The sequence below is a fragment of the Bos mutus genome, chromosome 5, assembly GCF_027580195.1.
Source record: "Bos mutus isolate GX-2022 chromosome 5, NWIPB_WYAK_1.1, whole genome shotgun sequence".
Classification (NCBI taxonomy): domain Eukaryota; kingdom Metazoa; phylum Chordata; class Mammalia; order Artiodactyla; family Bovidae; genus Bos; species Bos mutus.
The window spans coordinates 46,384,022-46,405,211 of record NC_091621.1 but is presented as its reverse complement, the minus strand read 5'-3'; the positions used below and the strand labels follow the sequence as shown (position 1 = coordinate 46,405,211).

The window sequence follows — 21,190 nt, the reverse complement described above, 5'->3', positions numbered from 1 at the left end:
GGAAGCCACTTTGATTGGCTAATAAAAAAGTAAAGAATGGGAGAAAGTCCTAGCTGCTGTTGCCGAATGGTCCCCATTCCGGTAATGGGACGGCGGGAGTATTTGGGAGGACGCGTTTCTAAAGAGAGCGCGTCCCCGCTCGCAATTAAGTTCTCCCATAAAACGGGTTTTGCCTCCTTTTCTCTCCAAACGAGAAAACAGAGGCGGTGGGCACCACGGGCTGGGGGGAGCGGGTGCTGTAAGAGAGGGCGGCTGGAGATCTCTGGGTCTGGCCCACCCGTTGCCTCGCATCTCAAGCGATGCTGGGCGCCAGACGCACCCCGCCCTCCGACGCCGGGCTTGGGGCCACGGGCATTGCTGCGCACGGCCGGGGTTGAATGGGGCATTGGGTGTGGGGAAAATTCGGTGAGGTTCTTCGAAGGCATTTAGTGTAAGGTCAATGGCTACTGGGCCAGCGATTTTTTATTAATAGCAAGCATAATTCCACATTTCAAAATGAAACGACCCTCGCCGGCCCTCGGAGTCTGGACGCCCCGTGGGAAGGCCTGAGGTCAGAGCGAAATGCTCTCTGTTCGGGCCTCCCCGGCGGGCAGCCGGTGTTTCCCCGCAGCAAACGGGGTTACCTGGCTGGCCCGGCGGCTGTCAGCTGGGACCCCAGGTTCCGAAAGATTTACCCCAGAGCTGTTCAAAGCTGTTCCCGACTGCCTGCCCGCAGCCTGCGCTTCCAATCCGTAGCCTCTCTCGGGCCGCAGGACTCCCCTATTAACGACGCCTGATCCAATCCTGTATTCAAGACCACTTTGCGTGGGAGCCAGGGACTCAGACGCGGGTGAAATTACACAAAACTAGAGTCGACTTACTGGGCGTAAGTCTGGGGAAATCATTGAACGGGAGAACAGAGACTGAGAGAGTGAAGGGAGTAAGAGATAGAGAGGTCTGACCTCAAAAATATTTCAGTCTTTGGGGGTCTGGGTTTTTAAGACCAGAAGATCCCATCCCCTCCCCTCGTCCCATCTCTTGACTGAATCAGACGGCTTGTATCTCTGGAATTTGGTATTATTTGACCAGAATCTTGCTGGCATAAACAGATTTCTCTGTCTAGGACTCTCCAGGGAAGACCGAGAGACCTCTTGCCTCCTGAGTCCCTTAGCCTTCAACCCTTTATTTTGGGGAATGGGGAGTCCAGTGAAGACTGTCCTTACCCGGCTGTGGTTGGAGTGTGGGACTGATCACTCAGTGGGCCCACCCCCACCCAAGCCAATGATCTGAATTATAAGGGCAGGGCAGGCTGCCCAATTGCCAAGGTGAAGCTGAGAGGGCTTGATACAGCCAGAACAGAGGCTGGAGTAAGTGCAAGCGGCTGGGTGACAGTGATGGCTCTGTGCTGGCTGAATTTGAATTTCAGACAGTGGACTCAGGCTGCTTGCCTTGCCAGTCCCTCCACCTTTCCCTTCTCTCCTCTCCCCTAGGCTTAAGCTCCCTTATCCCCCACTCTCAGGCTTCTTCCAACCAAGTCCTCCAGACTGCCTCAAGCCTCACATCCTTCCCACCCTGTTTGCTTTCTAGTGCTGGGTGCTGAGTACTAAGGGTTGACCATGAGAGATCAGAAGGAATCACATTTCCTCATCCTTAGCCCCAGCCCCTGGTTGAAAAAGGCCTAGTTCCTGGAGGGGCATGGGAGTGGGGGCAGATTTTTGATCTGGGCTCAGCCCAGGGCCAGGAGGAAGAAGATGGATGAGTGGAGGAGAAGATGCTTTCTTCCCATTGGGACCCTGGCATCTACCAACCCACTTTGTTTGGAGCCAATGTTCTCCCAAGGGCATTCTGCTCTGCTTCCTCCTCCTCCTGTTCACCTCCCCACTTTCACCTGCCCTCCCAGCCCAGCCAGCCCTCTCAGCTCCTCCACTCCTCTCCATGTGAGTGCTCCCCAACCCCAAGTCAGATCAGTGGAGGAAACCTTTACTAGAATATTGAAAAAGGGTAAGGAGGGGAGGGGTAGAAAATGGGGTACGATGGGGAAAAATCGAGTCAGTCATTACAGCTTCAAATATTTTTTCTCCATTTTTTTATTATGACTCACGTATACAATACAAAGTACTTCGACCAGAAACAGAGCTGCTGCCGGGACACAAAATCTACATTCATAGCTGGACATAAAGACGAATGACCAAAAATTATTATTATAGATATATTTTTAACGTTGTTTTCCTTTCGAGCACATTGCATAAACAGAGGATTCAAGACAGTTAACTATACATTCAGTGCAATTTAGTTCTACTCTACTGGGGTTAGAAGCACAATAAAAGCGCACAGGACCGGAGGGCTAGGCAGTCTCAGTTGTTGGGTTTTTCTTAGTGAAATAAGCAGCAACAAACGACAACAAAACCGCATTACAAATACTCTCAAAGCAGGATTTCTTCCTATAGGTAGTGATAAAATACGTTGGAGGTTTCTTTCTTTTTTTTTATTTTAAATTTTTTCTCTTTTTTTCTCCTGTATTAGGATTTTTTAATTTCTCTTTTTTATTTTTTCAAGATTATTGCAGGTTCCCTTTAGGTAGTATGTTAAAGATTTACTATGATTATTATCAGTATTATTATTATTTTCATGATTATGGCGATTTCTGAGCGCTTATACCAGTGCAGCTCAGAGGAAGCTGGGCCCAACAACAGGAATTAGACAGCTGAAGGGGAGGAAGGCATGGGCCCGAGTGACCAAGGGATGGCTAGGTAGGATCTGAGCGGCAACTGCAGGCAGGCGCCTTTCTACCCCGTGAAAAGGGAGGAGGGAAGGGGAGACCTCGTCTCCTTCAGGTTTCCATCAGGTTCCTAGAGAAAGTCAAGGGGGTCTAAGTGGGGACTCCCAGGGAGGGAGAGGGGATATTCCTTGCTATCATTTTTAAAATGTCTTTGAATATCTTCCCTTTCTTTTCCTTCCTTCCTTCACTTTTTCTGTCCTTTGGGGAAAAAAGTCAATCTAAGACATTAATCCTAGCATGAAAACAAAGCCACGAGTCTTCTTCCATATTTTGAGGGGGCTCCCCTCTAAAATAAATACCAGAGAAGCAGGGAGGTGGCAGTGTGGCAAGAAGGGGCCGGGAGAAGGGGAAAGGGGGCCAGGTCTCAGACCTTAAAATCCAGGCAAGACTAGGAAGGGTGGGGGTAGGGAGAAGTGTGTGTGTTGGGGCAACGACTGAGACAGAAACTCGGAACTTTTCGCTGTGTCTCAGTATCCCCCCTCCAGCCCCCAAACAAATAAAGGTGGGGGGAAGTCCAAACGTAATAAAACCAGAGCTGCAAGTATCTGACAGGTAGTTAGAGTTGTGAGTGTCATTCTATTCTCTATAAAAGCAAATGACAGTCGTAAACTTCTCAATTTATCTGCTACCATAAAATGAAACTTCAAGGGAGTTGCTAAAGGAGGGGGGGGGGATGTCTCTCTTTTTTTGCTCAGTCCTTGTTTTCTTCCTTTTCCTCCTCTTCTTTCTCCTCTTCCTCGTTTCCTTCTTCCTCCACCTTCTCCTCATCTCGGGCTCCGGGCAGTTTATCCTTGTTGTTCTCCTTTTTCCACTTCATCCTTCGGTTCTGGAACCAGATCTTCACTTGTCTCTCAGTCAGTCCCAGGGCATGAGAGACTTCAATCCGACGCTTTCGTGTCAAATAAGGATTAAAGAGAAACTCCTTTTCTAGTTCCAAGGTCTGATACCGGCTGTAAGTTTGCCTTCCGCTGCGCCGCCCCGGAGCTGGACAGAACAGAAGCCCAGTCTGGTTATGTTTGGGTAGGGGCTTGGCTTTCCCCTGTCACTCTTCCTCCCCTGAAATCCCCCCCTCTGGTTTCCCCAGTTCCCCTCCCTCCTGCATAAAAGGCAGAGCAGGCAAGGGCAGGAAAGTTTGGGGGGTTTGTTTTGGTTTAGCTTCACCTTGGGAGGTAGGGTAGGGGTGGGGGCAGGGACTAGGATCTGTCTGGAAAGCCGGGGCTGGAAGAGGCCAAGGGAGCACTGCAGAGTCCCCCCAGGCCTGCAGTTCCAGGAAACTGGCCCTGCAGCTTTGTTTACAAGTGCAGAGGGGCATTGGGTGAGAAGGGCTGGGGACAGAGTCCCTTTCCAAAAGGAAGGCAAAAGGGCTGGGGGTGAAGAAGTGAGGCTCTGCTCACTGCCCCTCTTCAGATCTCTCTGCCTTATGCCTTGCAAGGAGGAAAAATAATTGATCTCCTGGAATGTATCACTGCTTGGCCTGATTGCTAACTAGAGATCAGCAAATAAATCACGGGCCATCCTTGCTGGAACTTGTCGCTTTCTAGCTTCCCCTTTTACTTCGAAATTGGGCGATGAGGGGCCACCCTTGGAGGGGCTCATGACCTGAGCTGCCCTGAGGGTCTCAGGAAGACCCCACAAGCCTTTGATGGGGGGCAGCTTGGCTTCCCCCAGGGTCTTCTGGACGTCAGAGCCCTCTAACCTACATGGCCTCCCTCCTTTTCAGGACTCTTTTTTTTTTTTTCCCCTTCTCTCTGACTCCCTCTCTTCTCTCCAACTGAGGGAAGTAGAGCAAAGTTGGGGTAGTGGCCCTAAGGCTAGTTCTCTGAGAGGAGGTGGTGGGTACCCCAGAGAGGCAGATCACCTGTCCTTGGGGTCCTGCCACCCCCTGACCCAGCCAGGGGAGGGAAGCAGGGGTCTTCATCCCAAGACAGCCTGGCCACTGTCCTGGACTGGGGCTCTCTGCCTTATGGAGACACTGGCTTGTTCCAAAGGCTGATAACCTCTGGGTCCCCCGCTCCTTCCCAGCCACCTCCCCAACTTTGACTAGAGACGGTGAGAGAAAGAGACAGACAGAGAAAGAGGAGGGGAGAGAGAGAGACAGACTGACTGACAGAGGTGGAGAAAACGTTTTTTTAACCCTTTGCACCCAGATACCACCTTTTCCCCCACTTTTACCCCAATCCCCCAAATCTCCCAGACAAACCCGGTGCCCCACCCCCAGCTGAACCTCCCAACCTCCAGAAACCCACTCAGGCCCGGGGGTGGGGCCCGAGAGAGCCCCAAGCCAGGAGGGAGAGCGAGGGCAGACAAAAAGGAGGCGAGGGAGGGGGGAAGACCCCGGAGCGCGGGAGACTAAGGGGGAAAGAGAAAAGGCTTCTCACCGTGGGGTCTCATCCATGGAAACATGAGGCTGGGAGACGAGTTTTGATTTAAGTGGCCTTGTCCTTCGCTACTGTTAGTGTTGGCGGAGGATTTACAGTCGGGATATTGCACCACGCTCGCCTCTTGCTGAGCCCCATAAAGGGACTGTCTGGGGAGCGCCTCGTAGCCATAGAATTTGGAGGCGTCTCCGTGGCAGCTCAGCGAGCACGGGTTCTGCTGGTAGCCCGAGTTGGAGATGCCCGAGGTGCCGTGGTGGAAGAAGTCTTGGACGTGGTGCGAGGCGTGCTGGAAGCCGGGCGCCGAGCCGCCGGGCCCGTACACCAGCGCATGGCTCCGGCCCACGCTCTGCGGGAAGCGGCAGTCGTAATAGGCCGGCTCCAGGGACTCGCCGCCTTTGTACTTGGAGAACAGGGGGTTGACGAAGTAGGAGCTCATGCTGGGCACATGAAAACCCGCCGCCCCCTCCCCTCTGGCTCCCGACTCCCCCGCCCGGGACCCCCGAAACTGCCCTCCCCCCGGGAGCGATCCCCAGGCCGGCCGGCTCCCCGGGGCGGCGGGCCGGGCTGGGCAGGTGGGGGGCGCCTGGGTGCCGGCGGCCGGCGGGGCGGCGCAGCTCCCGGGCTGGGCGCGGGCGGCGGCGGGCAAGCGGGCGGCGGCGGCGGCGGCGGCTCTCTTCACTGTCGGTAGGTAGAGCTCGCGCTCTCGCACTTAGCTCTTTCCTTTAACAGCCCAGGCGAATTCCTCAGACTCCCGGCGGTGGCGGCGCTTACACGCGATTCGCGTTCATCAATCCACGACATGAAGACAGGCGAGAGGGAGAGAGAGAGAGGGAGAGAGAGAGGGAGAGAGAGAGAGAGAGAAGGAAGGGAGGGATGGCGGGCGGGGGGTAGAGGGGTTCAGGGCTGGGGGGACCTGGAAGAAGGGGAGGGGAGGAAGGGGGAGGGATGGGGGTGTGGTATGTGGGGGGTGGTGGTGAGCCAGTCCCAGCTAATGGCTGGGGCCAGCTTTTCCAAGGTGCGCATTCAGATTTGAAGGTGCCTCTCCTCCCTTCTCTTTTCCTTCCTCTCAGAGAGAGAGGTACCTGAGACAGCAGGTCAACTCAGGTTACCTCAACAGGTATAAGACCCCCGAGGGGGCTGAATGCCAACCAGAGAGAGCGGTCCCCTAACAACCAAAGGTGGGTTCCCCAGGGGGTCCTTAAGTCTGGGGACTTTAGGAGGAAAAGTGCATCTTATCCCCAGACACGTCAGCCATCAGAACCCTCTTGCCCCTATCCAGTTGCCCTGTCCCCCCTAGATTCTTAAGATCCCTTGTCAGCTGGCTGTGGGTAGTGGAGAGGGCCAGAGGCAAGGATACTCCACATACCCAGTCAGGGCTGCACTGCCCCTTCAGACACCAGCTCATGCCTCAGGCAGGAAGCCCGGGCAATGGCCACGAGCTTGCTGGAGGCTCTGAGAGCAAAACGGCTGGTGGGAACAGAGGGAGAGGGCAGCTGTGGTTCTCTGGCTTCTGGCTGGGCTGATCCAGGAGGTTGCTTCTTAGAAGACCCCCTGTATCTGGGTTGGAGGCCTCTAAAGCAGGCCTCTTACTTGTCCCCACATACCCTAACCCCATAGGAAATGCCAGTTTGGCCTCCTGGCTTCACCGCATCCCCCCTCCCCAACTTCCCCAGGCAGGCTGCCCAGGCCAGGATGTGGATGGGAACTGTCAACAGACACTCTTTAAATATTTACCCACACTTCTCTGGGGGGTTTCCCCCATCCCCAAGACTGGGTAAATTCAAGTTAATGCTAATGGATAAAAGACCCTTATCCCATCAGCACCCTTCTCTGGCCATAAACATGTACAGTTACATGGACTGAACACAGACAGAGAGAAAAGGGAGAAAGAGAGCTGTGGACACGTGTGCTCTGTGCAGGTGAATGAAGAAGAATGATTTTTCTGGTTCTCCCTCTCCACAGTATGTGAGGGCAATGCGGGGCCATGCTCAGGATCCACACATGTTGTATATGCTCTCTTCCACCACGAACAACATCAAATGCACACACACTCAATTATCAGAAAGCACCCCTGACACTTCACAGAGACTGTGCACACTCGTGCACACCCAGACATATGTGAAAATAAGACCTGATAAACACACATGCATCTTTCGCTCTTTGCATCATTTAAAAAAAAAAAAAAAAGGCTACCTAATTTCTTTCCACATTCTGAAGTTTCAGGGTTGGATGAGGAAAGAGGCAGTTAGAAAATCAGATCTTTTTCTTCACTATCCATCCGGAGCCCAGCTCTAGGGATGAAGGAAGAAATGAAAGCGCAGGGGAGGACGATGCAGAGAAAATGAGTCTCCCCCTTTTGAATCTAAATAATTGCTGGGGAAATAGTCACTCTCAGCCACATTCCCAAAGGAGAACCACTGGGGCCCCAGCAAGAGATCAGGATACTCTGAATTTGGAAGAATCCACCCCCATCTGAGTGAGGTGGGGACCGCTCCAACTCTGTGACACCACACCAATATCTCTGACCCTGGAGCCACAGGAGGGGAGGTTCAGAGGGCCATGCCAGCGCTGCAGGGTCCAGGGCAGTGGGGGACATGACCAAGATATCCTCCACTACCAGAGCACGATGCAGCCTTGGTTCAGCCTCTGCCTTCTCTGAGCCTGCTCTGTGGGTACTAAACTGACAGACTCTGGACTCCCAGCTTCTAGGTCACTGGGGACTGTCATAAATACTTTCCTTTTCCCTCCTGGAAAGCAGAGGCTGGGCAGGCCATATCCGCTTTGGGGCCTGCGCCTTATCTTTTAGGGGGTGGGGGGATATCTCAACATTTTATGGGCCAGCGAAAATCCTGCCATAGAGCTATCCTTCCAGGCCTTTGTGTCTTGGAATGCAACTGTCCAGAGTGTGCTGCATGCATCGCCTGCTTTGAGAGCCCACCAGTCCCCAAAGCCCCGGCTGGACTTGATTTCCCCTTTCAAAGGTCCCTCGCCTTTTCTCTCTTCAGTTCATTTGATTGTTTGTTTTTTTACATATATTTGGTTGATTTCGCTCCTCGAACCTGGAAATAAAGGAACCGCAAGCAGCCATCCTTGCTGGGGCGTCTCCGTCCCTCGCCCCGAGGCCTGCACCGCCCTCCTAGGTATCGTGGATTTATGTTCGTTTGTCCGGGTCATTCTGCCTTTTCGTGTTAATTACGCGCTGCCTGCTTCGTGCTTATCTCCTCCGCAAAGCGATTATTTTCAACGCCCGCCCTTCTGAGCCTCTCGAGTCTGCTGGCAGAGCGAGGGCCCATCTCCGGCCGCCACTCGCGATTTATTTACACCTCGCAGGTGAGAGGATTGATTTGCTCAGAGCCAGAGGGGCCGGGTTGGGCCGGGGCACCCGGCCTTTTAGTTGCTGCTCCTCGGGGCCGGGTCTCAAATGTCAGTGCGGCCAGGCCGGATCGGGGCACAGTCGCCGCCTCTAACATTGAGCAACAGCGCCACCTCGCGTCCACTTGCTCCAATGCAGTTCGGCCGGGAAAAAGCCAGCAGCTAAGAGCAAGCAGGTCCCCAGGCTTGACCCAAAGATGGGGGGTGGGAGGAAGGAGTTTCCAAATGAATGCGCACGAGAGGGGTCCCCGGAAGGGATTCCCCCCTCCTCAGGAGCGCTGTTCTTTTGTGGTCTAAATCCTCGAAATAAACCTTGTCCAAGGTTTTATACTATTTTCTCTTTTTGTCACCCTCCCTTCCCGCATTGAGACACTGTGCAAAAGGAACTGCCGCGATTTTCCCCGCAACCAGGCGCATTTCTGGCCTCGGAACACCGCGCACGCAGACACACGCACCGAAGCTCCCGCGACCGCCTTCCCGTGGCGCGCACTCTAAACTCCTCGCTCCTCTTACCCTGCCGCCTGCTCCGTACCGCCTATTCCGCCGCCGCCTGCAGGACTTTGGGGTGGGACTCTGACTTCTCCCTGCTCTTTGCCCCCTGGTTTGTGGCCCAGCCCTCTCTCACGCGCGCTCTCTCCACCTCTCCCTCCCATCCAGTGAGGTCCTGTTCTCCGTGGGCCATAGACAAAACATTCCTATAATCCGATTTCAAAGGAAAGAGTGTCCACCTTATTTAAACCATAAAACAATTAAGCCCAGACGTCTAGCCAGCTCCGCGCTGCTGTTTTGTTCGGCCCCATTCAGAATCCAGCGCAGGGAGACAAACAGCGCCATAAAAGTGGCATTTCGGGGCCTCGGAAATGTACCTACCCTCTGCCTTCCCAAGTGGAACAACCTTTAGGGTTTTGTGATTCTGACAAAGGAGCAGAGGAGAGGTGGGAGGGGAGGATTAGGGCAGGGGGGCGTTTGCAAGCCCCTCTTTCGTCCCCAGCTTTCGTTTCTTTCCCCAGATGTGTGTCGTGTTGTTGTGGTTTGAGTTCACAAATGACAATAAATAAAAATCGAATCCAATCCTGACCTGCAGGCTGGAGGCTGAGCTGGTACTGAACCGCGGGCTGGACCGCGTGGGCCTGCTCTGGATCCCACGCTCTGGTCAGGGCCCTCCTTCCTGCCGGGAGCCAGACCGGCTCGGGCGGGCCGCAGGAAGCAGGCCGCGCTGACGGACGGACGAGGGGAGGCGACAGGGCCTTGGAGCAGGGGCGGGGTGGAGGCCCGGAAACACCGCCGAGCTCGGGCCGGGAGAGAAGCTTGAGTCCCCGCGGTCAGGACCGAGGGAGATGGGTGGGTGCCTTGTCCTCCGCGCGGGGCGCAACTGAGGCCAGGGTCCCAGAGGAGGAGCAAGGTAGCCAGAAAAATACAGGCAAAGCACCTTTCAAAAGGACCAAGAAAACAATCGCTTCTGGAATTGGGAGGTCTCTTCTTAAGCGGGAAAGAGGAGGGGTGCTTCAGCGACTGGGGAAACCAAACCGCGACTTTAGATTGTCTCCCTCAAAATATTATCAAAAACAAAACGTTCACCTCTTCCCACCTTCCTCCAGCCCCTGAAACTGGACTATTTAATAGGAGGAGCGGGTAGGAGATTCAAATGATGGGAAGAGGCTGGTCCCTACAAGTGCCTCACCAATCCTGTAAGGTGATGGCCATGGGGGGAGCTGCTTAGGAATCGGGGTCCCCAATTATTTTCTTTTACGGTGGTATTCCCCAAGTATTCAGAACAACACCCTGCACTCTCGCCAAAATGGGCAGCCTGAGATATTAAAGGGCTATATTTCAAGCAGTCTGAGTTTAATAGTTTCCAGATTGGGGGATTTCCGAGAAAGGGGGCGCTGGGCTGAAGCATACCCAGCAGCTTGAGTCTGCTTCTGATTAACAGATGAAAACTGCTGGTTCTGGGGAAGGCTCTCGGGGTGCTAGGCAGTCAACCATCCCCACTGGGCTGTTGTTACACACACATATCCCCAAATCTTTGCCCCTGGGGTCCCACAGCCACCAGAGAACACCCCACTTCTGGCTAATCCCTGCCCAGCTTCCTTTGGTCCTAGCCTAGGGATCTCTTGAAATGCTGCGGTTGCTCAGCATAACCACTGTCACCCCCAGATCAACATTCAAACTTCACCCCCAGATCAACATTCAAATTAAGCACCAGAGAGATAGGTTGAATAGAAAAGAGAGAACTAGGAGATGGAGAGAGAAACTGAGAATACACTGAGAAATAGAAACTAAATCTAATCTTGATTGCATTGGTTTTGCCATCTTTCTTCTCTCTCCCTTCTTTCCTCCCTTTTCTTTCTTCCCTCTCTACTCTCTCTCCCTGCTCTCTCTCTGCATCTTCTTTCACTCTCAATGTCCAGTGCCTGTCCAGTTCCCTGAGGCCTGCAGGGCCTTCCTCTTCACCCTTCACCGCACACCCTCCTTAGCAGCCTGCCCCCCCACCGACACCCCTCAAAGCACCGATGCAGCCAGGCAAGAATCCAGCCCCGGCCTGCACCCAGCACGCAACCTTCATCTTTACCTATCTCTTCCCTCCGATCTCATGTACTCATAAATTATTACAATTAATTACAGCCAAGGAAAACCATTCATGCCATACCCCCACCCCCAGGGACTCCATCGAGCTACCAGGAGACTCACAGGCAGCCAGCCAGGGAAGGCACAGGCGGCACCCGGGCCTCAGCAGCCTCCACACACCCCGGGAGCCTCTTAGCCCCATCACACCCTGCCTGGGGAGGAGTGGCGGGCACTTGCCCTTCCGAAGTAGGGGGAGACCCTTGCCTGGCTCCCACCTCCCCTAAAGGATCTAAGCACTTGCCTCCTCCACGTCAGAAGCCTGGGAGCGACAAGGAGGAGAAATAATGAGAACTGGATGCAGTTGGGTTTCTGGTTTTTTAAGTGACTTCGATATATTAACACAGAGCTGTTCTACCATAACAAACAGAAGCACGTTACAGGACCGACTCTGAGGATGAGAGGAGACACTGCTATGTACACGCCAGAGGCGCCGGCCTGTGCCGCTGGACCCAGCCTGCGGCATGGTCCCTGGCCCTCGCCTTTTCGCTCCTGGGCTGGGAAGCATACTTGTGTATGTTGTATGTGTGCGCGTGTGTGTGTTTGTACAAAATCTGCACACAGAGCACCCCAGGCCTGGGGAGTGATGGCCCGGACCAAATACAATACATGAAAAAAAATAGAAATATAGCGATTCAAGTACTGGCTTCTCTGAAGAAAGGAGAAAAAAAAAATCACATTTGTGTGTGTCATTTATTTCAGTTGCGCTGGGAGAAGAGAACGCGGTTTCTCTCCCCGCCTCCTCCTCCTCCTCGCTGGGTAGAACTAACTCTAAAACACCAATTTCTCAACATTGAACCCTCCCAAATTGCAAGAGTTTTCCTTTTCCCCTTCCCCTTTTTTTTTTCCTTTATAAGCCGATTGGCTTTTCTCTATCTTGCTCTTTCCTTTTTTCTTTCAGTGCTGTCTCCCGCCTGGGCTGGGGTATTTTGTGGGTTTTTTGTTTTGTTTTGTTTTTCCCTTGGCTGTGCGAGGCAGCAGGCTGGGGCAGGGTTTAGGATTGCTCCTTGTCGGTTTTCTCTTTATTCATCTTTTTCATCTTCATCCTCCGATTCTGAAACCAGATTTTGACCTGCCGCTCGGTGAGGTTGAGAACCCGGGCCACCTCGTACCGACGGTCCCTGGTTAAATACATATTGAAGAGAAACTCCTTCTCCAGTTCCAGCGTCTGGTACTTGGTGTACGGGCAGCGCTTCTTCCTCGTGGAACGGGCGTGAATCCAGTTGGCCACGGGGTTGCCTGGAGGGCCAAACACAGGCAGGGGTCAGTGGAGCCCCTTTCCAGCCCAGGACCCCTGCCACCCCATCCTCAGGCTCAGCCAGGCTCCCCAAACCCAATAATTGAACCTGAATTTGGACACGTTTTGCTTTAGGAATTCCACCCCCCTTACTGCTTTTGCGGTCTCCCCCCTCCCTATCTTTCCCCTCCTCAGTTTCCAGCACCTAAAACTATAGGAAATCGAAGCTATCAAAGCCTCTACAGTCTGGTCCTCCTCAGCTTCAAGAGTAGTAACTCGAGAATATCCTCATAAAAAGTCCAAATTCCCAACCGTTTCATAGGCCCATAAACGCTTCTCTCTCTTGTTTTTTATTTTTATAGCGAGGTCTCTCTCCCTCCCCACTTCCCTCCTCCTCTGCCCCCTCCCATCCTCCCAGCCCACGACCAAGTCCTGAAATTTCAGCAGTTCTATTTCCTGACCCTGAGAGTCCCCAAGCCCCTCATTACCCTCTCCAGCGCCCCATCTCCGCTCTCGGAATTCAACCCTGCTGAGGCGAATTCTCAGGGTGATGCTGGGATGGGAAAAGCCTTTCTCCTCTCCCCAGGGAACTGCTGGCCTTGGGGACAGGCCCCCCTATATCTTAGCTTCCCTCTTTGGCTTCCAGTGCCCCCTCCTCCTGCCAGCCCCAGGACAGGCTCTGCAGGAGCCAAGCCTCCAATTTCAGGTTTATGGGAGTAGCTGAGGGCAAGGAGGGAAGCCTTCAGAGGGGTATAATTAGGCCCTGGCCCCTGATGGGGCTGCAGGAAAGGATTTCCTGCAGCCCCCTCCTGGGTCTCCCCCAGACATTTCCTCACACCCAGGGGCTGCACCCCCTCCTCCTGCTGTTTCCCCTTCTATCCTCTTTCTGGCCCTGCAGCTCTCACCTGTCCCCCTCCAAAAAAAAAAAAAAAAAAACCTACCCTTGCCTTTCTCTGCAATACTCAGAAGGCTCCCCTTTCCCTGATTGGAGTGTGTGTGTGTGTGTGTCTGTGTGTGTGTGTGCAATTCTCTAATCTGGGGAGATGCTTCTCCCCACTCCTTATCCCTGACCCCCATTCCCACCCCTCTCTCCTGCAGAGCCTCAGAAGAGGGCTCTCAAGTTTAAGGAAACTGGGACCCCCTCTTCTCTCCCTCAACTCTGGAAGTCCTGATCCCTCCAAGTTCCCAGGCTGAGAAAGCCCTCAGACCTCTCATCCAAGGTTCCTGGGGGAGAAGCCCATGGACCTTCTGTTTTATGAATCTCTAGTGGGGTGAGGACCCCCACACTGCCTGGGAGGTAGGGGTGGCTTTTCTCCTTGGGGTTATTTCCTCTCTATCCCCAGTGTCCTCCTCATCTCTCCCCCATCTCATCCCAAACCATAAAATGAAACTCGCCCCCATCCTATCCCCTGGCCCTGTCTGCATTTCTCCGAAAGCAGTGACTGAGCCAAAAAGCCTGGGCTGGGGGTGTGGGGGCGGGGGTCTCATCAAAGCCAGCTCCTGGGAGAGGAGCCCCCCTCAGCCTTCTCCCAACCTGGCTCCCTGGGCCCCCTTCTCAGACCTTCCTGCCCCTGAAAGCTCCCCAAGGTAATTCGCTTTTATTGAGTCCTCGCCCTCACCCCTCTCCCGCGCTCCCTGCGCCGCTCCGAGGGGCTGTAATCCGCTCCCCCCGCCTGGCCTCCCCTCCCCTCCCGCGCGGGTTGTAAAGGAAAATTGCTCCCAACTTACTGGGGTCCAGGTCGGCCTTCTCCTCTTTGTGCTTGCTGCCGGCGAGGGCGTCAGCCTCGGGCGAGGGCAGGGTCTGCGGGGCGCGGTCGCGCAGCTCCCCGGGCGAGCCGTACATGTAGTCCGGGTAGCTGCGGCCGTCGCCCGGGCCGCAGTCGGCGCGGCGCCCGGGGTAGGCGTCCGGCTTGAGGGCGTAGTGACGGCCCCCGGCCGGGAAGCTGGGGAAGGAGACGGCGCCGGACAGCGGCTCGAGCCAAGTCCGCATGTAGCGCGTGTCGGCGCCGAGGTGGGGCTGGGGGCCGTACGGGTGGTAGACCACGGACGACTGCGAGGGCACGGGCGCCCACGACGTGCTGAACACTGCCGGCTTGGGCGCGAAGCTACAGGACGGAAAATCGCTACAGTCCGGCACCAAACCGCTGGGTCTGGCGGCGGCGGGGTGAGCCCCTGTGGCCGGAAACCTGGACGCTAGGAGGTCTTCATTGTCGTGAGAGATGAGCGAGTCCACGTAATAGTTACTGATGGGCCCCGTCGCCGACATCGTAACAGGGTTTTACATACATAAGATTATTGTATGAACTGTATATGTACTTTTTATCTGCTCACAGAACAATCAAGGCAGGTAATTATTTTTCCAGCCTTTTCCCCGCAGCTCATTGGCTCCCCGGCCCCCACGTGATCGTATTTACCCAAAAATACGGCGCGGATCAATGCGCAGGGGCTTTTTTTCCTGGCTTTTTTTTTTTTCCCTTCTCCCACCCCCTTCTCTCTGCTGATCCCCGCGACCTGCGTTTTCCTGGGGGTCCGCAACTCTGGACCCAAGGACCCGCCGCCCCCTAAGGACAACTCGCATCTCAGCACAGAAGCCCCTGCCCGTGTCCACCCATAAGCAGATGGCCTCCGCCCCCACCCCCGGGAGGATTTCTTAATGGGGTGCCAATGCCAGTCCCCGAAGCCAGGGTTCCCGGACCCTCGGGGCTGAGCTGGGCGCTGGAGCCTGGCAGGGGCAGAGAGGCCGGCCGAGGTAGGTGGAGGAACTATTTCTTGACGTAATCCGTCTCTGTCGGTCCCGACGCTCCCGCAGTCTCTGCGCGAGCCGAGATCAGCGATTGTCAGTTCGGAACGTGGCTTTTAAAAATGCGTTTTTAAATAGTGTGTATGTATGTATTTCTTTCTGGAGCAGCAGCAGCGAGGGAGGGAGAGTGGGAGGGGACTGGGGAAGCTGGGGTGGAGGGAGGGAAGGAGGGAAAGGGGAGCGTCCTTCTGCCACTGGCCAACTCAGCCCCCCAAATCTGGGGCAGGGGAAGCTTGGGGAAGGTGGCCCAAGGCTGGGAGGGGTAGGACCTCGGGACCTTGTACACCTCTGTCACCAGAAGTCCTCTCTTTGCTTTGGCACAGATATGCAAACGTCTTTAAATTTATTGTCTGTATCTTTATCTTTCTTTGCCAGCCTGAAGAAGTGGAGGAGAGATCTACACAACTTCAGTGGGGTGTCCCCATCCCGTCTTCCTGTTCGCCCTCTTTTGCCCTCAACTCCATCTCTGAGACATCCTACCCTCCCCCCAAAAAAGAAGTCACTACCGGGGCTCTGTCTACAGAGAGCCAGGGTGAGAGCGGGCAAGGCGAGAGAGCGACCTCGGTCGTGGGCAAGTAGCTTGTTTTTACGTCCTTCAATAAAATTTTTATGAGGATCATTTGATTGTTCATAAATGTGTCTTTCATTAAATAAAATTGTAGGCTGTTTTTGGAACGAAAAAAAGCTATGAAGGAATGGGAGAAAGCAATTTCTTTGGAGTCAGACACAGGAATTCTGGAGGGGGCAGTGTGATGGCAGGGAAGATCACACAACTTGGATTCCTCCCCCCTCAGTAAGTTGGTTGTTACCCTCCTCTTTGAATTTGGGGTTCATTCATTGCCCAGCCTTCTGCTTTTCATCAGACTGTCCCATGGTGGTTTAGCAAAGGTGGGCAAAGGCAAGCAGGAAATTCTCAGTGTGGGTGCAAGAGAGGGGCAGGGAAGTTGGTGGGGGTGGGGGAGAAGAGCAGGTGATATCCCCAGAGACACAGGCGTTCTAGTCAGGGCAGAGTGAATTTGAAGGAGGGGTGCAATTTCAGGGTCAGCAGGGAATAGTCCAGTTTGCGCCAAGGGAAACAGGCAGGAGCTGAGGCTAAGACACAGGCTCTGAGGCAGCAGGGAAGGACAAGGTTTCTCAGACTGGAGATGCCTGCTCTTCTTTCCCATTCCTGTCCTCAGGAGGGGACCAAACACCAGGGGTGGGGGCGGAGGCTGCTTTTTTTCCTGCATCTCTGTCAACCTGTCTCCTCTAAGGAGGAGAAGGGCTAGAGAGAGGTGTTCCAGAGACTAGTGTGTGTGTTTGGGAGAAGGGGGGTGAGGAAAGTTGAGGGGGAAGGGTCTGTCTGCAGCCCGCAGCACTGACCCCAGCCTGCCAGGCCCCCACCCCAGTCCCTGCTCCTCCCCTTCTCGGGTTCTCTCCTTTTCGGTCTAGCGGGGCTGGGATTTCGACGCATGGGGGGGACGTGAGAAGTACCCGGCTGGGGAGAGGCAACCCGGGGCCTCAGCCTCTTCACCCTCAGCTCTGATTATCTTCTCCTCACCGCTCCTCGCCCCCCGACTGGACTGGTTTTGGAAAAGTCAAATTACAGCAAGAAACAGAATATCTCTTTGGCCTTGATGGAGCTGGGTTAGCTGTCAATCAAAAATTCTCCCTCACTAGTTCAAGGAAAAGACTGCAGGTTACAGTCCCCCTGCCTAGGCTTCCTCCAAATCCCCAGCGCCATCTGCACCTCCCCCCCAGCCCTGGCGGCGGGGAACCCTGCCTGGTTCTTGGGTGGCTGCTGGCAATGCTGAGCAGAGCCGCGGAGCGTTCAGAGGGCCCGGGGCCAGACTGTGACCAAGAGGACATCAGGGGACAGAGCCTGAGAGAGACTGAGCCCGAGACAGCCTGAGACAGCAAGACTGAAGCACGGCGCCAGGTCCCCAGAGAGAAAGGGAGGAAGGAAGGAGGGAAAGAAAGAAGAAAACGGGTTAGAATAAAAGAAAGAGGGAAGAAAGACAGAAAAGAGGGGAGGCAGGATGAAAGAGAGGGAAGAGCAAGGAAAGGAAGGCATGCAGAGAGAGTCGGAGGAAGGGCGGCGACAGGCAGGCAGGACGGGGCAGGGCGCGGGCTGACCGAGCAGCCGTGGCATTGTGCAACCCGCTGGCTGGCCGGGCCTTTGCCGCGGGACTGGCTCTGGGCGCGGCGGCCACTTCTGTCCGGACACAAAGGAGGAAGAGGCCTCCTCTCCTGCCCCTCCCGGGCGACCTGCTGGGGTGGGGACACCAGGCCTCCAGGATATAGAACCCTATCTCAGCCCAGGCAGCTACCCAGGCAGCTGGGAGCTGAGCCACGCTCTCAATCAAGGAGCAAAGAAGACAGGATGAAGGAGAAGGTTTCAAGCCCGCCGGCTCCTCCTTTTCGTCTTCGCCAGGGGACAGGGCCCATCTACCCCTACCTCAGTCTTCCTAGAAGGAAGCTGCCCCCCAAAGCCCCTCTCCTATGGCCTTTGACTATTTGGGAAAGCCCCCCAGACACAGTGGCTGTAAACAGATGCCCCTTTCTCTCCTACCCAGCTTGGCCATCACCTTCTTTTCAACTCTTGAGCAGTCTGCCCACCCAGCAGAGGCAGCAGCAGTGGGGCAACCAAGATCACCAGGCCCACGCTCTCTGCTGCCATCAAATTCCCTGTGAAACTGAGGGGAGATTGTTGCCTTCCTTTCAGAGCATGAATTCAGACCCTCCCCACTCAGGCACAGACACAGCTGTGGATCTGGAAGCAGGCCTCACCCACAGCCCCCTCCCCACCAACACCCCATTTTGCCTGGGCCTTGCTAAGAGAGGCAGCCTGGGGGAGGGGGGCTGGAAGAGGCTGAGAATCCCTGAGTTCATCAGGCCACCAGGCCGTCCCTTGGGTTCCACAACTACATGTGGATGGTACCCCCATCCTCTGCATTTGGAGGTGGGGTGGCAGGTCAGAGCTCTGAAGCAGACCCTAGGGCTCTCCCCAAATCCAGACCTGGAGGGCACCAAGGATGTGGGAGCACCAAGAAGGAGGGGTTTGTTTTCCCAGGTTCAGTTACGCCTGCCAGGTTCCCAGACTCCCTCTCACCCCCACCAGTCCCCTCAATTTTCCTTATCACCGATGGGCAGCCCGAGGGACTGGAGGCCACTGGGAGTCCCTGTTGGGAGATGGGAGGACTCCAGCTTTAGCTAGCAGCTGTGCATTCACTGTGGTTCTTAGAGCTCTCTTCTGACCCCAAAAGACGGCACTGGGCAGAGGAGAGCCCCCTCAGGGGGAGGAGCACCCTGACTACATCACCTCAGACCTGGACAGCTGGGATCACAATCAAGCTAGCACCACCGTGGGCAGGACAGACAGACAGAAAGACAGGTTAGACTGATCCCCTCCCCTGGCCCTGCACCTCCCTTTTAGTGATTTAAATTCCCTCCGGTTCAATCTACACCGTCAAGTTCGGATTATATTTAAAACAGGCTTTCTCCCGGTCCCCCAGCGGGTCATTCCCGCAGCCGCAGGCAGGGCGCCCGCTCCCGGCTCGTCAGCACCCGCCTGCGCGGAGGAGGCCCTGCGTGCTCCATTTGCTTTCGTTTTCCTTCTCCCCCTGAAATGGGCTCAGTTCACCTCTCCGCTGCCCTCTCCTCCTCCCCGCCCCTCCTCGGTTCCCCACTCCTTTCCCCCCTTTTCTCTCCTGATCCCTCTTTGTTGGGAAAAACACACCCACACACACAACTCCTCCTAGCTCAGGCCTGCGCTGGAAGCAGAAACTGAATTCTCCTGGCCCGCCGCGAGGAGACCAGCGTCTTGCCCCCACCCCAGGTGGGTATCCGGGATCCTTACACACCAGGAGTCCAGCCGCTAAGCCCAGCAGGAGTGAAACCCCCAGGGCCTGTGAACGTGGCCCTCTCAACGCCACGGCCTGCATTCCCTCCGGCCCCCTGCACTGCGCCCCGCAGCAAACGGGGCTATTTCCGCTCCCCCAACCCGATCTGGTTTCCCAGCCTGGGGAGTGGCTGGAGGGGGAGCGGTCCCAGAGCTAGGGGTGCTCTCCGCCCGGAGCCCCCCGTGGTCCTGGGCGCCTGGTTACCTGATCTTTGTATGATGTATGTGTCGCAAGGAAATTTGCAGTGACTTTGGATCCCAGACTGAGGAAGCGGAGGTGGCGAAAGGAGAGACAATACGGGTCCGAAGTACAATTAAGGAGCCAGAGCCGCTAGTCTCTTCCCCCGCCCTCCCTGCCAGACTAGGAGCTGTCTGGCCTCAAACCTCAGGGCAACCCGCGAACCTGGAGCCGGAAACTCAGCCCATGGCGGAGGGAACCAGAGGTTCTGGCGTCCAAAAAGCAGGAGGAAAGCGCCCTCCCACTTGGGGGCCCAGCCACCAGCCCCACTGAGTCGCCGAGAATCCAATGAATGAAAGTGCACATTCCGACGAATTTTTCCCGATTTTTTTCAGCCTTTGGCTGGACAGACTAGGGTTTAGGACGTCTCAGACGGACAGACATACAGACAGGCAAACCGCATCTCCGGAGGCAGACAGACTCACAACATGAGTGTGAGTCTGAAATCAAATACAGGTTCAACATTCCCCAGGCCTCTCTGCCAGGCCGGGCGGGCGCCGATCTCCCTACCTTCTCTCCCCTCCAGGGCGTCCGGCAGAGACCCGGAAGACTCGGTCCCTCTGGCTTGGTCCAATCCCGCCTCGGGAAGCGCCTTCGTTACCTGCTCCTCGGCTCCCCACGGCCACAGATGCAGGGCAGCCGCCTCCGCCGGGGGAGGGAAGCCCCGGCCACCGCAGCCGCCGCTGCCCGCCCTCCTTCCCTCCCTCCCTCTTCCTCGCCCTCCCTCCCTCTCTCCCTCCCTCGCGCGCCGCCGCTCGCGGGGCCCTCCCGCGGGCAACCTGTTCTGGACCAAATCCAGGTATCTCCGAAAGAGACAAAAAAGAAAGGACCTCTGATGTAGAAAAGAAAGAAAGACCCTGAACTGCATTTATTTTTCACGCTCTGACCATTGGTCGGCCTCAGTTCAGGCGTCCTGGGCCCGGCCCTGCGGCTGCAGAGGTGTGCTGGCCTGCTGCCTCGCCCACGCCGGCCGCCGCGCCCCGCGCGCTGCGCGCTCCACACTCTGGGCCGCCGCCCCGGCAGCCCAAACACCAAGCAGACCTCAAGGTCCTTCCTACAGACTCAACATCCGGTTGCCCGCCTTGCCGCTGGCCTCTCCGCCTGGGAGCCCGCTCCGCTCCATCTGCGGCCAAAGTCCTCACACAATCCACCTTGTCCGTGTTCTCGGGGCCCGGCCCGGACACCCTTCCGAGCCAAGGCGCCCGCTGACCACCCTCGGGCCGCGGCCCTGCCCGGGGCTGCACACCTCCTCCCCTGCACGGGACGCACACAAAGCCCAGTGTCCCGACCCCCCCACCCGCGGCCCCCTCTCCCCAGTCCCGCTGCCCTTCACCTGTTCTCAAGAAGGGCCGCATCTCCGAGCCAGCCGAGGCAGGGCGGTGGGCCGGGCTGTAGGGTGCCCGGGAGCCGAGGTCCCAGGAAGGCCACAGATGATCCGCCGCCTAAGCCGGAGACCCCTGCAGCCGGCGAGAGATCTCAGAGACCAAGGCTCTCCTTGGCGAGCTCTTGCCTCTTCCTCCTTCTCCCGCAAGTCTTAAACACTTACACGCCGAGAGTTCAGCTCTATAAATCCTGCTCCTCTTTCCCATATCATAATTAAAAAAAACCAGTAGGGGAGGTTTTAACTTTTATTGCGATTTCTGGAGTTGGGCTGCAGAGCATATATTAAGTTTACGCTTATGCGCTCTCGGCGGGGAGGGTCCTTTAAGAAATAAAAATCCATCTTAATATCCACAGACGAGAGAGATAATTTTTTCCCTCCTCTTCACGCTGTTTCTTTTGAAGACTCCCCTCCAGCGAAGCGAATAAATAATCACCATCGCCTTAGCCATGATCCACGGCCCCAGGGCCCCGCGGTGGACACTGGCCACCAGACTGGCCCTCACCTTGGCCCTGTGGGAA

At 55.8% G+C, this 21,190-nt stretch overlaps 3 protein-coding genes and 1 long non-coding RNA gene across 4 annotated transcripts in view; 1 reads left to right on the top strand and 3 right to left on the bottom strand.

Annotated features, from left to right (window-relative positions):
• The window catches only part of LOC102273166 (homeobox protein Hox-C6), a 60,588-nt gene extending 40,143 nt beyond the window's left edge, over positions 1–20,445 (bottom strand). Inside the window, exon 1 of the mRNA XM_070370872.1 lies at positions 19,799–20,445. The gene's annotated coding sequence lies outside the window, so the exon portion shown is untranslated. The remainder of the gene's footprint in view (positions 1–19,798) is intronic.
• HOXC8 (homeobox C8) lies at positions 2,049–5,924 on the bottom strand. Its single transcript, XM_005902098.3, has 2 exons — positions 5,137–5,924; positions 2,049–3,742 (listed from the first exon to the last, which is right to left on the bottom strand). Exons 1-2 carry the CDS (start codon positions 5,570–5,572, stop codon positions 3,450–3,452), a joined length of 729 nt encoding a protein of 242 aa, XP_005902160.1. The 5' UTR covers positions 5,573–5,924; the 3' UTR covers positions 2,049–3,449.
• LOC138987944 (uncharacterized) lies at positions 6,188–9,380 on the top strand. Its single transcript, XR_011464246.1, has 3 exons — positions 6,188–6,314; positions 8,208–8,276; positions 8,878–9,380. It is a non-coding gene; the product is annotated as an uncharacterized lncRNA (long non-coding RNA).
• On the bottom strand, positions 11,808–14,854 carry HOXC9 (homeobox C9). The gene is made up of 2 exons (XM_005902099.2): positions 14,099–14,854; positions 11,808–12,372 (listed from the first exon to the last, which is right to left on the bottom strand). The coding sequence occupies exons 1-2, from the start codon at positions 14,634–14,636 to the stop codon at positions 12,128–12,130; spliced, it is 783 nt and encodes a 260-aa protein (XP_005902161.2). The 5' UTR covers positions 14,637–14,854; the 3' UTR covers positions 11,808–12,127.
• Positions 20,446–21,190: the final 745 nt, after the last annotated feature.

Bases quoted from the DNA above. Each gene is read 5' to 3' on its own strand.
- HOXC8 (XM_005902098.3), bottom strand. From the start codon at position 5,572: ATGAGCTCCTACTTCGTCAACCCCCTGTTCTCCAAGTACAAAGGCGGC. The intron at 3,743-5,136 runs GTGAGAAGCCTT...TGTTCTGTCCAG, and splicing joins TCCATGGATGAGACCCCACG to CTCCGGGGCGGCGCAGCGGA.
- HOXC9 (XM_005902099.2), bottom strand. From the start codon at position 14,636: ATGTCGGCGACGGGGCCCATCAGTAACTATTACGTGGACTCGCTCATC. The intron at 12,373-14,098 runs GTAAGTTGGGAG...TTGGCCCTCCAG, and splicing joins GAAGGCCGACCTGGACCCCA to GCAACCCCGTGGCCAACTGG.